This window comes from Gorilla gorilla, chromosome 10 (genome assembly GCF_029281585.2).
Source record: "Gorilla gorilla gorilla isolate KB3781 chromosome 10, NHGRI_mGorGor1-v2.1_pri, whole genome shotgun sequence".
Taxonomy (NCBI): Eukaryota; Metazoa; Chordata; class Mammalia; order Primates; family Hominidae; genus Gorilla; species Gorilla gorilla.
In genome coordinates this window covers 50,588,848-50,605,450 of record NC_073234.2, presented here as the reverse complement: position 1 = coordinate 50,605,450, position 16,603 = coordinate 50,588,848, and the positions used below count along the sequence as shown (strand labels likewise).

General features: G+C 43.9%; 1 protein-coding gene across 7 annotated transcripts in view; it reads left to right on the top strand.

Annotated features, from left to right (window-relative positions):
• DIP2B (disco interacting protein 2 homolog B) overlaps window positions 1–16,363 on the top strand; it is a 245,725-nt gene extending 229,362 nt beyond the window's left edge. For all 7 annotated transcript variants that reach the window (XM_019039091.2, XM_019039092.2, XM_055357229.2 and 4 more), the window contains 7 exons: window positions 37–207; window positions 1,804–1,865; window positions 2,744–2,801; window positions 4,717–4,791; window positions 7,125–7,302; window positions 9,133–9,256; window positions 12,297–16,363. In XM_019039091.2, coding sequence (XP_018894636.2) covers window positions 37–207; window positions 1,804–1,865; window positions 2,744–2,801; window positions 4,717–4,791; window positions 7,125–7,302; window positions 9,133–9,256; window positions 12,297–12,549 — 921 coding nt within the window. In that variant the 3' untranslated portion in view covers window positions 12,550–16,363. The remainder of the gene's footprint in view (window positions 1–36; window positions 208–1,803; window positions 1,866–2,743; window positions 2,802–4,716; window positions 4,792–7,124; window positions 7,303–9,132; window positions 9,257–12,296) is intronic.
• Window positions 16,364–16,603: the final 240 nt, after the last annotated feature.

Here is a 16,603-nt window from a genome sequence, read left to right as displayed (position 1 = left end):
CCTACTGACTGGCTCCCATATAATGGTGTCTTGCAGACCAGAGGGATCAACCTCTCCTGCGTCCGGACCTGTGTGGTGGTGGCGGAGGAGAGGCCCCGCGTTGCACTCCAGCAGTCCTTCTCTAAGCTCTTCAAAGACATCGGGCTGTCCCCGCGGGCTGTCAGCACCACTTTTGGATCAAGAGTCAATGTAGCAATATGTTTACAGGTGACCCTCATGAAATCTTGTCTGTTCACAAATGGGAGAGGAATATGGAGTATCCCAGAGCATGGGCTTTGGAGCCAGGCTGCCTGGGCTTGGGCCCCAGCCGTGCTTACTTGCTTTGGAACTTCGGGCTTTTTAATCTCGATTTCTTTGTGTCTCATTTTGCTCATCTGTAAGGTGAAGGTAGCAGTACTGTGCTTCCCCAGGCAGCTCTGCACAATCACTGAGCTGCCAACTCGGAGTTCTTGAGCAGTGCTGACAGTGAGCGCAGTGTTAGTGTTTACTTGAGTCATCGTCGTGTGGTCATGATGACGAGTCACAAAGATTTGAGTCCTATTTGGATTTTACTTGTATCTGACCTGTTTTTCCTTTTTCTTTTTTTTTTTTTTTTATTTGAGACGGAGCCTTGCTCTGTCACCCCAGCTGGAGTGTAGTGGTGCAGTCTCAGCTTACTGCAGCCTCCACCTCCTGGGTTCAAGCGGTTCTCTCACGTCAGCCTCCAGAGTAGCTGGGATTACAGGCGTGTACCACCACGCCTGGCTATTTTTTGTATTTTTAGTAGAGACAGGGTTTCACCCTGTTGACCAGGCTGGTCTCAAACTCCTGACCTCAAGTGATCCAGCCGCCTCAGCGTCCCAAAGTGCTGGGATTACAGACATGAGCCACCGCGCCCGGTCTGACCTTCTGTTTTTCTGTCTCTATATTCTATACCATTTTTTTCTTTCTTTTTTTTTTTTTTTCAAACAATAACCTTGTATTCTCTTCTCTACCCAGATGGCAACTTTGTCATGTTATTCTTGATGGGTAAATAACAGAAAAGGGACTAGAACTGAGACTAATTTTATGTATTAATATGTAATAAGGTAAATATAGCGCCAGGTGTGGTGGTTCATGGCTATAATCCCAACACTTTGTGAGGCCAAGGCAGGAGGATTGCTTGAGCCCTGAAGTTTGAGACCAGCCTGGGCAACATAGTTGAGACCTCATCTCTCCCCTACCCCCACCACTCACCTGCAAAAAATATAGATGGGCTTAGTGGTACATGCCTCTAGTCCCAGCTACCTGGAAGTCTGAGGCAAGGGGATTGCTTGAGCCCAGGAGGTTGAGGCTGCAGTGAGCTGTGATTGTACCGCTGCACTCCGGCAACCTGGGCGACAGATTGAGACCCTGTCTCTTAAAAAAATAAGGCAAATATAGGCATGGACAAAGTGAGTGAAAGAAGATAGCACACATGGGTGGATTATTTCAGGTCTTCTGTGACCTTCTTCTTTCAGAAGGGTCTTGATGGTTTAAACTTGAGCCCCATCATAGCCCTCTTGCTGTCACTATGGCCAGTACTGGTTTTGCAAGTCCCTGGGTTGCCGACCTGTGTCACCTCTGCTTTGAATCCAGGGATGAAAGCCCTCCTCAGCATGGAAACGTTTCAGTGCTGCCACAGTCCCCGTGATAAGAGTGAGAGCAGGGGGCCTACTCTCAAGGGGAGGAGAGGCGAAAAGAGTGTGGATTTTTCATGTATATGGCTAAATTATTTCTTGGTTTGAAAATGTGAAATACAGTTTATCGAAATTCTAAACAATGCATTGATTTGTCTTTCTTTAGGGAACCTCAGGGCCTGATCCGACTACTGTGTATGTGGATCTGAAATCACTAAGACATGACAGGTACAACAGATTTATTAATGCTCCTTTCCTACTAGTTCCTAAGCATAACAAATTCGGAACCTCAGAGCCAGCATTTTCCCTCATTCCTTTTGTTCATATATTCCAGGAGGGGAATGGGAAGAGGGAAGGAATTTGTTTTTATCATTAATACATAAGATTTACATTAATAAGAAAGCTTTAATTCTCTCAGTTGCTACACTGTTCTTTAATATTAAAGTATAATAGTTATTGCCCATATAAAAGTATTTTGTGACATTTGATATAAACTAAACTAAAATGGATAGTCTCTTTCCTCTAAGAGTTTAAAAATAATAGGACTGATAAGATAAATGAGTCAGAGTAGGGTTTTTGAAACAACACTTTATCTGAGCCCCATGGGTAAAAGCCTGCCTCCTTAGCCCAGAAGGGAATTTTAGCTGTGTCCGGCAGTGAGCACTGGCCCAGGGCTCTAAGACTTCTCTTCCCAAGCCCCACTACCCTGGATGTGTTATCTGGAGTGCCCCACTGCACTGACCTAGCCTGCACAGGTGGAGCATCTCTCTCATGCAGCAGTTTGAAACCTGGGAAGATTTTGCCACCCTAGAGGAGATTTGACAATGTCTGGAAACATTTTGGGTTGTCATAAAAGGGGGCTTGCTACTGACATCTAGTGGGCAGAGGCCAGAGGTGTTGGTAAACACTCTACAATGCACAGGATAGCCCCTTTCAACAAAAAATTATCTGGCCAAAATGTTAGTAGTGCTGAGTTTGAGAAACCCCTCTGTAGTATGAGGAAGAGAGACAAGTTAGAGGTTGTGGGAAGGCAGCACTGAGCTGCAGGAACATGGCGACTTCTCTTCTTAAAAGCCCTATATATAGTAAATACCGTTCTTCTGCAGGGTTCGTCTCGTGGAACGTGGCGCCCCTCAGAGTTTGCTTCTCTCAGAGTCTGGAAAGGTAATTTGTTCTGTTGACCATGGGGAAGGTGGGCTGTGTGGAGAAGTGGTTCAGTTTAAAGAAACCAGAAGCCATATAATATATTAGTGTCCAGGGCAAGCCCTAATTGAAATCTGGAGATAATTTCAGCTTGGCTAATACTTTCAAATTCATATGGGTACATAGATAAGAAGAATAGTAAATTTGAACTCTCTTAATTTCCATCGATTTTTAAAAATCCAACTGACATGTTATTCTTATTGACAGACCAGCAAAATGCAGTGCTCATTGTATGAAAGGTGGATAGAAGAGCTGGTTCTATGTTTTTTTTTCATGGTTTTTTTTGTTTTTTTTGTTTTTTTGTTTTTTGTTTTTTTTGAGATGGAGTCTCACTCTGCCACCCAGGCTAGAGTGCAGTGGCGCGATCTCAGCTCACTGCAACCTCTGCCTCCCAGATTCAAGGAGAACTTGCCTCAGCCTCCGAGTAGCCGGGGTTACAGGCACCTGCCCCCACGCCCAGCTAATTTTTGTGTTTTTAGTAAAGATGGGGTTTCACCATGTTGGCCAGGCTGGTCTTGAACTCCTGACGTCAGGTGATCACCTGCCTCGGCCTCCCAAAGTGCTGGGATTACAGGCATGAGCCACTATGCCCGGCCCGGTTCTATCTTACAGACGTCACAAGGAGAAAGCTAGGAGAGGCCGAGATGGCAGTGTGGTTTAAGGTCAGGGAAAGGAAAATAAAAATGGGGATGAGATTAAAGATATTTGAGAGTTAACATCTGTGGGAGTAAGATTTCTTAGAATGAGGCTATAAAACGTCAAAAGAGAGATTTAGTGAGAAGCAATTTACTAAGGATGATAGGAAACCCACATGCATTGTCAAGACAAGTGGGAATTTCTCTGCCCTTTGATGAGATAATGATGATACCTCAGAATCCTGTCTAGTAATTCTGAAGGGCAGTGAAAAAATTGTGGAGGGAAAAAAAGAATCCCTGCCAAACCTACTTGGCGGTGTATCACCCCATGGGGCACTTACTCCAGTCTCACTCTCCGTTTGCATCTGCGAGCGGAGGGGGGTTTGGCTGATTTTGTCACTGCCTTGTCACATCTTCACTTGCCTCAGCAGCCAAGCACACCTCACGAGCATTAGCCTGTGCCCGCCCTGGACTAAGGGAACCGTCTCATCTCTTCCTTGAGGTTTTAGATGTTTGCACCCAGATAATTATTGAGGGCTTCTCAAGTAACCTCATACTTTAGAAACCCAAGATAAAAAGGGAGTTTGAAGGTGGCAGAATATGGGTAACCAGAGAGGCCCTTCTTTTGTTAGAATGGCTGAGCCATTCCCTCAGCCAGCATATGTGTCTTCCTTTTCCTTCCTGAGGAAGATCCTGGGGTCATGGATATCCTTCTGTCCTGCAAAGCTGCTGCTGTCCTCTCTCACTCTTCACATTCCTCCAACTCTAGCACCAGCTGGAGTCTGGAGTGGAGTCACTCAGGCTGTCCCTGCCTGCTGCCCTTTCTGTTTTAAAGGGTTTCACTGCCATCATTCCAGTGAATGAGAAAGAGCATGAAAAGGGAAAGGTTATTCTACAAATTCTACTATTAAGGTCCTGATCTGCAATTTCTCATCCCTTTGAAGAGATGGCAGACTGGCTCCCATTTTATTTTTGAGGCTGAGTTTTATTAGACCTTTCGTCTTCAATGAACTGAGGAAGGTTCAGTGAGAGCAAGACACAAGGTCTCTGCCATGATCCCCTCAGGGTAGCTGCTGTGATGCCGCTACAGCTGGCTCGCCATATGTGCCTCTCTCATGCCGCTACAGCTGGCTCGCCATATGTGCCTCTCTCACCTCTCCAGCAGGTAACTAACCGTGCATTTCCTGGAGGTCATTAGATTTCACTGAACTCAATCTTTGTATTTTCCCTTTGATTCTTAGATTTTACCTGGAGTGAAAGTGGTTATTGTTAATCCTGAGACCAAAGGGCCAGTTGGAGACTCTCACCTTGGAGAGGTTTGTAATAATTTTCATTTTTACTCTGAAAAGTCAGCAGTAAAAATCTCTAGGGTTCACATTTTAGAAATCAGTAAAACTGTGGATTTAGCTTTCCCCCGTTGTGAATGGAGTTAATTTTTTTCTGTAAGGCATGAGACTGAAATTGACAGAAGAGGGAGATTGAAACTGGGATCCAGGGAAGATTTAGGCACCCAAACTGGAAATGGTGCCAGATTTGTCCACTGACATGCCCTTAGCTAGAAAGGAAAGTGAGCAAATCCTACATGTTCCCACCTATTAAGGTATGAAACTGAAAGGAGTCACATATTTACAAATTTTTAAGGTCATTCAGATGTTATATTGTATTCTAAAATGTATCCATGTTTGCATTAACAAAAAAATTCTAGGCCCAGCCCTTTAACAAAAAATATTTATATATAAATACATATTATTTGTATATAAGTATATAAAAATTAACTATATAAAATAGTTAATTTTTCTTCCCCCAAATCTTTGTTTTTGTTTGTTTATTTGAGACAGTCTCACTCTGTCGCCCAGGCTGGGCTTACTGCAACCTCCGCCTCCCGGGTTCAAGTGATTCTTGTGCCTCAGCCTCCCAAGTAGCTGGGACTACAGGCACGTGCCACCATGTCTGGCTAACTTTTTGTATTTTTAGTAGAGATAGGGTTTTACTATGTTGCCCAGGCTGGTCTCGAACTCATGAGCTCAGGTGATCCGCCTGCCTCAGCCTCCCAAAATACTAGGATTACAGGCATGAGCCCCCATGTCCAGCCTCCCCAAATCTTTGAAGGATGCTGATATTTCATTACGTAGCTGAATGGGAGGAGTACTGTAAGTGCAGGAGCCAGATGACCTCGGCTCTGCCACTTACAAGCTTCTCAGTATTGGACAGGTTAATTTCTTGGGGCCTCAGTTTCCTCATCCATAAATAATAATAGCACTGGCGGCCGGGCGCAGTGGCTCACATCTGTAATCCCAGCACTTTGGGAGGCCAAGGCGGGTGAATCATGAGGTCAAGAGATCGAGACCATCCTGGCTAACATGAGGAAACTCGGTCTCTACTAAAAATACAAAAATTAGCTGGACGTGGTGGCGTGTGCCTGTAGTCCCAGCTACTCAGGAGGCTGAGGCTTGAACCCGGGAAGCAGAGGTTGCAGTGAGCCGAGATCACGCCACTGCACTCCAGCCTGATGACAGAGCAAGACTCTCAAAAATAATAATAAAATAATAAAATAATAATAATAATAATAATAATAATAATAATAGCACCATCCAGGTGCAGTGGCTCATGCCTGTAATCCCAACACTTTGGGAGGCTGAAGCAGGAGTATGAGGCCACTCCACTTTGAGGCCAGGAGTTTGAGGCCAGCTGGGCAACATAGCAAAGACCCCATCTCTACTTCGAAAAATTTTTTTTTTCTGAGACAGTGTATTGCTCTGTCACCCAGGCTGGAATGCAGTGGTGCCATCTTGGCTCCCTGCAACCTCCATCTCCCCGGTTCAAGTGATTCTCCTGCCTCAGCCTCCTGTGTAGCTGGCATTACAGGTGCACACCACCACGCCTGGCTAATTTTGTATTTTTAGTAGAGAGGGGGTTTCACCATGTTGGCCAGGCTGGTCTTGAACTCCTGGCCTCAAGTGATCCACCCGCCTTGGCCTCCCAAAGTGCTGGGATTACAAGCGTGAGCCACCACGCCCAGCCTATTGTAAAAATTTTTAAATGTTAGTAGTAGCACCTACCTCACCTCCTGAGTAGAATCATTATAACAATTAAATGTATTAACACCTGCATCTTTAGTGTACATGGAACAGTGTCTGTCACATAATGATTCTTAGTAACATTATTGTTAGCTATCGCTCTGTTTATATTATAAACTCAAACACCCCATGGTGTTTCCCTGTGGGCTTCCACAGTTATCCCGGAAGCACAGAAACGATCCCTGATGTGTTCGTGGGACTCTTGAGGAGAGTGAGAAATGAGCCAGGGAGGCAGGGTAGCCTTGTGGGTGAGAGCACGGCCTCCGGAGCCACACGGGCATGGGTGCGAGTCTCCTCATTTCCGCATGTTAGGTGAATTAGTTAACTCCTTGTTTTTTCATCCATAAAATGGGAACAACATTGTATGAACTATGTTGTCATGTCATATATATCAGGATGGATGGAGATTAGGTACATGATGAGCACGTGGTAAATGTCAGCTGCCTTTATTGATGCAGTTGTGTTGTTGTTAATATAAAAATGAGATTTAAAAAATAAAAATAACCTGATCCAAGAGAATTAATACAGTTGTGTGTCCCCAGTGAGTTGTGACCAAAGCACTTTTCTTGTAGATTTGGGTGAATAGTCCCCATACAGCCAGCGGCTACTACACCATCTATGATAGCGAGACTCTTCAAGCTGATCATTTCAACACTCGCCTCAGCTTTGGAGATGCAGCTCAGACACTCTGGGCTCGGACAGGATACCTTGGTTTTGTCCGCCGGACCGAGCTCACAGCGGCCACTGGAGGTACTTCTGCAACAACTCCCCATTGACCCTGCTTTGTGTTTCTGTAGCACTAGCTGACCTCCTTCAGCCTGCCTTGGATTGTGGAGTGTGTCTATTTAGTTACTCCCCTCTGTGACTCTTAAACCCATAAGTGACTCTCTCTTCATTTGGAGTCATGCCTTGCCCCATGAAGAGTGTCTAAGAGGTGAGCGCTTGGGGCAAGCCCAGGAGCATCCCGAGCTGTGAGTCAGAGACATGTGCCTGATGGCGAGTGAGCGTCCCTGGCTAAACAGACTTTCAGTCCCTGCAGGGCTGATTCCACATCCGGGACAAGCATTACATCTTATAGCTCTTCTACCCTGCACACCACTTGGGGAGCAGGAGGAATGGCCCTGTTCCCTGAGAGGGGCGTCAGTTCCAAGGAGCCATCTTGCTGAGGCATGGCAGTGCCTCAGTGTCTTGCGTTGGACACAGCCTGCTTCCTGGCCAGGCCTCTGGTAGGAGGATTCCCTCCCATCACCCTCTGCCCAGTTGATTGTCACAGCTTCACTGCTGCCCGCCATCACTCTTTCTTCCAGACTGACACTTATAGCAATTTAAAAATACCCAACACTGACTATATCCTGCACTTGAAGAAGTGATAGATATATAACTCACTGGATTTTAAAGTCCTAAATTCTCCATAGTTCTATACTGACCAGCATCCATAGTTCCCCAGATTTCATGGAGAGGCAGGGGCAACCCAGGGGAGCAGAGGGTGGCATCCCTGCCTGGTGCCCTGGTTTTGCAGCCCACCTCTGCCACTTGCTGGGTGACCTGGAGCAATCACTTAGCCTCTGTTTCCTACTTAGAAAATGGGGTTGACTGTGTTTCTTGCCTCATGGAAATGATGTGAGATTAAAGGACGTGATGCATTTAGATGCCAAGAACGGTGCCTGGCACACAGGAAGCACCCATTAGTCATTCACTGCTATGTTTCTCTTGTTTTTGTCATCAGTCTTCATGAGCTCACCAGGTGATGGGAGCCTCTGCTGCACCTCCTGATCCTTTTCACTCCAACAGCTTCAATCACTTTGTTTTGCTGAATTTTTCAGAAATCTGCGTTTTTCCAGAAATTACTGCAAAATAATCTTCCTTCCTTCTGTATCCTAGCTGGATTACAAGCCTGTTAGAAACCAGGACTAGTTTCCTCCATGTTCTACAACCCTCCTTCTTATATGTGTATTCCATGAAGCTACCTAGAAAAAATGACACTTGTTCATCTCCTCTCCCTCTCAACTCCTGTCTTTCCTCCGTCCCTCCCCTCTGGCTGAGTCCTGTTTGTCCTTAAAAGCTCAGCTCTGCCGTCAGCTTTTCCAGGTGCCTTCCCTGAACCTTTGAGCTAGACTCAGTGATGTCCTCTGCCCCTCCGAACCTCATGCACACTCCTGTCGCTGGGCTTGTTACATTACAACGGAATGCCTCTTTGTGTATCTTTTCCCCCACCTCAACTGTAAGGATCTTCAGAGCAGGAATTGGGTTTTGTCAGTTTTGTCTCCCCAGCACATAACACAGTTCCTAACATGTAATAATACTAACAGCTAATTTCTGGTATCATTCACAAAATACCACATACCATATTAACTACTGTGCATGGATTAACTCACAAATCCTCACAGCAGCCATTGATTATTATTCCCATCTCACAGAGGAGCAGCAGGATTCAGAGCCTTAAGGAATTTGCCCAGAGTTACACAGTTGGTAGGGGCAGAGCCAGGTGACAGGCAGTCTGACCCCTGTGCTGTGGACTCCAGTGTTATGTTGCACTCAGTATATGTCCGAGCCACATTTCTCTCTTTTTCTTTCTGTCAGAGCGTCATGATGCATTGTATGTGGTGGGAGCGCTGGATGAAACACTGGAGCTGAGAGGATTACGATACCACCCAATCGATATTGAGACCTCGGTGTCCCGGATCCACAGAAGCATTGCTGAATGGTAACTCCCTCAGCATACACTGTGCTTCCCACTTCAGCTTTAGTCGTAATCTCAACTGATCTAATTAATTGGTCATTGGGACCACATACCTACCTTGAAACATAGAGCTCCATGGGAGGAGTAAGGAAATAGACTGATTCTTGTCTTGGGTGTGCAATCTGCTGTGGCCAACGAGGCCTATCCACAGGAGCCAGATGAGGCCATGAGGCCCCTGGGGAATACTCTGATATCTTCTGTGGAATGCTGGAACTGAGTCCTTTTTTAGTGATAGACTCTCATAATGGGAAGGGACTAACAGATCATTGATCTCTTGAAAGTCAGCATAATATGGTGGAAAGAACCAGCTTTAAAGGCTCTTCTCATCTGTAAAACACTCTCTCTGCTACTTCCTAATTATCAGAAGCATCAAATGAGAATGTGCTTTGTAAACTATTAAATGGTAAGGAGATGAAAAGGGTAGTTGATATTATCTCATCCAGTTTCCTGCTCTTTGCAGGAATTCCCCCTACATTTTCCCTGATAAACGATCGTCCAACCACATATTGACTTAAAATCTGTAAAATTATAACTGTGGTTTGGCCGGCCACAGTGGCTCACATCTATAATCCCAGAACTTTGGGAGGCCAAGGCGGGCGGATCGCTTAAGCCCAGGAATCCAAGACCATCCTGGGCAACATGGTAAAACCCCATCTCTACAAAAAAATTAAAAAAAAAGCCAGGTGTGGTGGCTTGCCTGTAGTCCCAACTACTCAGGAGGCTGAGGTGGGAGGATCACTTGAGCCTGGGAGGTTGAGGCTACAGTGAGCCAAGATTGTGCCACTGCACTCCAGCCCTGGTGACAGACTGAGACTGTCTCAAAAAAAAAACAAAAAACCACCTCTGTAGTGTTTACCTACTGGCTTTCATTCTGGGTTCTTAACCAATACAGAATCCGTTTGGTTTGTTTTCTACCTATTTTAGTGAATATGTCCTTCTTCACCACTTTTCCCCATGCTAAACAGCCACAGTTCTTTTGATGGTTGCTCATGCTTTCCAGATACTTCTTTGTCTAAAAATGCTCTTGTCGGCCGGAAGTGGTGGCTCACGCCTATAATCCCAGCACTTTGGGAGGCTGAGGTGGGTGGATCACCTGAGGTCAGGAGTTCAAGACCAGCCTGGCCAACATGGCAAAACCCTGTCTCTACTAAAAATATAAAAATTAGCTGGATGCAGTGGCAGGCACCCGTAATCCTAGCTGCTCGGGAGGCTGAGGCAGGAAAATTGCTTGAACCTGGGAGGCGGAGGTTGCAATGGGCCAAGATTGCACCACTGTACTCCATCCTGGGCAACAGAGTGAAACTCTGTCTCAAAAAAAAAAAAGATGCTCTTGTTTTCATAGGAGTCTCTCCCCAGACCTGAACAAGTCTCTGACCAAGACAAGAACATCTTTAGACATCTGGAAAGCATCCAGGGAAGCTGGGTACTGTGGTTACTTTGTCATTTTAGACATTTGACTCTTAATGGAACCAAATATTGTGTACATTTTTAATTACTGGAATTTGGTTTTGTTTGTTTTTTTTGTGAGACAGAGTCTCCCCAGGCTGGAGCGCAGTGGTGCGATCCCGGCTCACTGCAACCTCTGCCTCCTGGGTTCAAGCGATTCTTCTGCCTCAGCCTCCCGGGTAGCTGGGACTACAGGCACACACAACCATGCCCAGCTAATTTTTGTATTTTTAGTAGAGACGGGGTTTCACCATATTGGCCAGGCTAGTCTTGAATTCCTGACCTCGTGATCCGCCCACCTCGGCCTCCCAAAGTGCTGGGATTACAGGCGTGAGCCACCGCACCCGACTGAAATCTGTTTTTAAAGCAATTTAGCCCTGCATACCAAGTCAGGCCCTACCTTCTAACCCAGTAACACCACTCGGTGGAAAGTGGCTTATGGCTCTTTTATACAATAGGAGACACTTGCGTGGGGCACTAATAACTCATGTGAGTCAGACAGACTCTCTTCCTGTTGGGTTTAAGAATACTGCCTTAGGGTGGTCTGAAGGTAGTGAGTTAATTCAATTGATTGTTAATAGTCAATTACAAATCAATCAAACTATTCATTCTACTCTTTCCCTCTTTCTCACTACTGCACTTGACTAGTCTAAAAAAACAAAAGAATATTTTATTAGTCAAAGCTCTTATGGGGCAAATAACAGGCTCCCTTCAAAAAAGTTTAAGTGAAAGAATTAATGGAAAGAATACCTGGCTATCTCAGACATTCCAAAAAAACTAACTCTGGGTCTCAGGAAAGGTAGAAACAAGGGAATGGTAAGGCCATCAGGAATCACTGTCCCCTTACTTTCTAGAGCCATATGGGCATTCCCTTCTTTCTTTTTCGCCTCCCTGAAGAGGGATTCTCTTTGCTTCTCTGTGCCCTGGGCTACCCCAGAATATTCAAATCCATGTCACTGGTTCAAATGACCAGTTAACAACTTTTTTTTTTGAGACAGAGTCTCACTCTGTTGCCCAGGCTGGAGTGCAGTGGCGCAAACTTGGCTCACGGCAACCTCCGCCTCCTGGGTTCAAATTATTCTCCTCCCTCAGCCTCCTGAGTAGCTGGGACTACGGGTGCCCACCACCAAGTCTGGCTAATTTTTGTATTTTTAGTAGAGGCGGGATTTCGCCAGATTGGCCAGGCTGGTCTCGAACTCCTGACCTCAGGTGATCCGCCCATGTTGGCCTCCCAAAGTGCTGGGATTATAGGTGTGAGCCACCGCGCCTGGCCTGACAACTTTAAATTCCACTTTCAAACTCCCAGGAGATTCTGGACAACTCAGCTGTGTTCACAGGGGCGAGATGTCTCTCATATATATATATATTCATTATATAATTTTTCCCTCAGTCTTATCAGGTGAAATTGAAAGGTGTCATATATGGTAGACATGACTGCTGACCTTCTGGTTGGGATTGAGGGGAGAAGGCAGGGAAATGGGCTAAGTCTGGGACAGATGCTATAAAAGATAACTGAAAAATGTAGTGACAAGTTAATGAATTGTCATTGAAATTTCAGTGCCGTGTTCACATGGACCAACTTGCTTGTGGTGGTTGTGGAACTGTGCGGCTCTGAACAGGAAGCCCTAGATCTGGTCCCATTAGTGACCAACGTGGTCCTGGAAGAGCATTACCTCATCGTTGGCGTCGTGGTTGTGGTGGACCCAGGTGTCATCCCGATCAACTCCAGAGGAGAGAAGCAGAGGATGCACCTCCGTGATAGCTTCCTAGCTGACCAGTTAGACCCCATCTACGTGGCTTATAACATGTAACCAGCCTTGTGGGGACCGCAGTGGGCCATTCTGAAGAATCACAAAGACAGAAGACCTCTGGCTAAGAGCAAGCTTTCAAACGATGTGAAATAAGCTGAGATGGCTACATGATATTCTTCATCTCATCCTGTGGGATTCTGCAATCATAAAACACAGGAAAGGGGAATTCTGTGATGGCAAATGAAAAAAATGTTAACATTTGGTAGACATGTGCTTTGACATAGCGTGAGCAGCACATTACTAAAGCAATTACATGCATGTTGCATTTTTTTCATCTGTTGTACATAGTTGTATTTTTATCTAATGCCGTTTTAGAATTTTCTAAGGGAATTTAATGAATTCACATGAAAGGGGTAGTCTGAGTGACACAGTTCCCCACTCCGTACTGTATTTTGCCATTCTGCCGTAGCTAGATGTTCTGTGGGGTTTGTTAACATGGAACTACTCAGCTTTCTTTCAGTCAACCCACAAGCAAATCAGATAACCCACTGACTATGAGAGTTACTTTATATAGATAATTCTTGACTGTAAAACATTTTGACCAGTGTTTTACAACATGTACATAAGAATACACATAATTCAACTAGAGATTTGAAGAATTGGCTTGTATAGTTATAACAACCACAGTAGAAACATTTCTACTTTGAGAGAATTTCAATATTCTCTTAATGTTGTGTAATTGATTAGGTAACTAAAAAGCGCAAATTGTTGGCAGGTTTTGCTGCACATTGTTCTATGTCTTTGTTGGCTGGTGTATTTTATAAACTAAAGCTGCCTATGTTTCTTTTTAAAGCTCGCATTCCCAGAATCAGCTTAGGCTTCTATGAATTCAGCCTGTTTCTAAAAGCTGAAAATCTCAGTTTAAAAATCAAAATGTTAACACAAAGCTAAGATTCATCAGAGCCCACCCTATTCTAAGGAACCACAATAACTTACTCTGGCCCCAGTGTTAAAATGATCTTTCAGATTTAGAGTGACTATGTAAGAATTTAGGATTTCCTCTTTTCCAGGCACATTGTAAACTGTGTCTACAGTTTATCTGTATAACTTCTCTTCTGAAAACTGAGGAGTGTCCTCTGTTCTTCCAGTTCACGAGGGCAGGGGGTTTAAAACAAGAATGATAGGCCAGGAAGGCAGTGGGGATCCACCATCACATGGAACTGTAAGGCCATGTAACTACACAAAACTGACCAATCTGGGTTGCCAAAGCAGCCAGGCTTATGCTGAAACCGGGGAAGTCTGACATATGCAGGAAACTCTTTTGAAATAACTGTGGTGCCCAGGCCAAGTAGAATGAGATGAGACTGAGTTTGGCCTCTGGCTCGGTTTCCTTTCTTTGGTCTGATACTTCATGTATTTGAATATAGTTAAATCGTATTATTTTTTTCTTAACAGAAATATTTTTAAAAACGAAAAAGTACTCAAAAGTGAGAAGAGTTAACTTGTTAAAGCAGAATGGTTCTCTTTGACCCACTCTGGTCTATTGTGTAAATATTTATTTAGACTATTTTAATAATACATATTATTTACCCCACTGTAACATCATGTAAACTAAGTATGTTTTTAAACAATTTTTAAGACTTGTAATTACCCTGAAAATAAGGTTTATAATGCAAAGACCAGCTCCTTTGCGGTGGCAGTGCTCTAGGGCTGCCATTACACGGTCTTGTGACTAAAAGCCACTTTGTGACTCCCTTCATGTAATCCTCTTTTCCTCCCCACTCCTCCACAGAGGGCAGACCTCAGGACATTTGCCAGTTCCAGATCTCTTTTTCAACATTTTGATGGAATTAATTTACACGTAATGAGGGAAGTCCTAGGATGGATAGAAAAAAAGCACTTACATTGGGGCACACAGGAAATCCCAGTGTCTAGCAATGGTTTGGTTTGCAGAGAACACAGCCTGATACTTAATTTTCTTAAAACTATTTTTAATGATCCACTAAACAAAGCAGGGGATCCTGAAGCTGATATAAATAAGTCTAGCTCTGTAATCCCCAAGTTCTAAAAGTTATGGTTGGATGCTATTCTGTGGGTTGCTTTGATAATTCTTACTAACACAGATTAGGGTATAGGCATCTAGAGATGCACTGTCCACTGTAAATACTATAATGAGAGCCACATCTGTAATTTAAATGTTTCTAGTAACCACATTTTTTAAAAAGTAAAAAGAAACCCATGGTATTGATTTAAATATATTTTATTTAACCCAATAGCTCAAAAACACTATCATTTCAACATAGGATCAATATAAAAATTATTAATGAGTTATTTTACTTTTTTTCATATTAGGCCTTTGAAATTCAGTGTGTATTAAACACATCTCAATTCAAACCATCGCCATATTTCAAGTCTTTGTAGCCAAATGTGACTAGTGGCTACCATATTAGACAGTGCAGATCTATACTCATTCCTTCAAATACATTACTCTGTTAATCTCAAAGTGTGGCCAACTCCCATTTACTTAGAGGCTGATTATCTAGTTTTGTAGTTCCTCAGGCCTCTAATTTATTTTTTGCTTTCTGCTTTATTGATCTTTTGCATGTCCCCCAAAGCCAGAATCTGCTCATGGAGGAAGGAAGACTAAGAACTATCCTTGAGGAACTTCATCAGTAACTCTGGTAAAGCATCCTGTGGAGGGAGAGGAGAGCCCAGTCATTTGCTTAGATGGTGTTTGTGGGATCACCTGCAGATTTAAAGTCTACTCTGCCACAGACTCGAGTAAGAAAATGTTCTCTTGATGACACAGTGCTCCTACTCTATCCACATTAAGTAGCACTTTTGTGGTAGAACTGATTCTTAAGGCAGGCCTGAAAGGCCATTACTAATAGAAACACAGCCTTTCCAATCCTCTGGAACATATTCTGTTTGGGTTTTTAATGTCTGTGGGAAAAAACTAAACAAGTCTCTGTCTCAGTTAAGAGAAATCTATTGGTCTGAAGGTTTCTGAACCTCTTTCTGGTTCTCAGCAGAAGTAACTGAAGTAGATCAGGAAGGGGCTGCCTCAGGAAAATTCCTAGATCCTAGGAATTCAGTGAGACCCTGGGAAGGACCAGCATGCTAATCAGTGTCAGTGAATCCACAGTCTTTACTTCCTGCCTCATAAAGGGCCAGGTCTCCCCAGTACCAAGTCCTTTCCTCATGAAGTTGTGTTGCCTCAGGCTGTTTAGGGACCATTGCCTGTCTTGGTCACATGAGTCTGTCTCCTTACTTTAGTCCCTGGGCAATGCTTGCTTAATGCTTTTGTTGACTCAACAAGGGCCCGAGGCCTTAGGTTTTCTATTAAGGTCTCTGCCCCAGGCATGGTGCTCTATATCTTGGCCAAATAAATTACTTTCCTTGAATATCCAGGAATCTTTTAGACTAAAGCAATGAGGAGTTATCACCTCATCCTCAAACTCCAACAAGATCTATGCCTTAGTGTTGTTTTTGTTGTCTGCTTTGATGTAAAAGCAAGAGTATTTGGAGCAAGAAGCTGCAATGCGCCAAATACACAATAGGCCTTTTCTTTATCATTCATACGACATTTCTGGTTTAGGTGTATGTAGTTGGGCCATGTTACTTGTCCAGAGGAAGAGACTAAAGATATAAGAATAATTTTTTAGTCCTAAATGCTGTTTTGTTTACTTTCTGTCAAGATATTTACCCGTGTCAAATTCAAACTACAGTACTGTGTAATTATGTATAAAGTTTTTTTATTTATTTGAAGTTAGACTAGATATACATTTTTAAATTTAACATCTGGCTGGACAGTGTTCTATTAACTCATTGACTGTGTTTCCTTTGTCTTGTGTTAATAAATATTGATGCCTGATTCTGTTTAATCCTTCATACATTGGGTGGAGGCTAGGGAATTGATAGATTTTAAATTTAACTTTAGATGGTAAGACCCAGTGATAGCTGGGGTAGTCTAAGGAAAGTGAACACAGAGATCCAGAGTCAGTGCTATTAAAGGATACTAGGTCAGGGAATCAGGGTGTCACTTTGAAAACTAAGGAGCCTGTTGTCAGGACTCTTCAAGGTAATAATTATAGTTTAGTCTTCCTCCCACCCA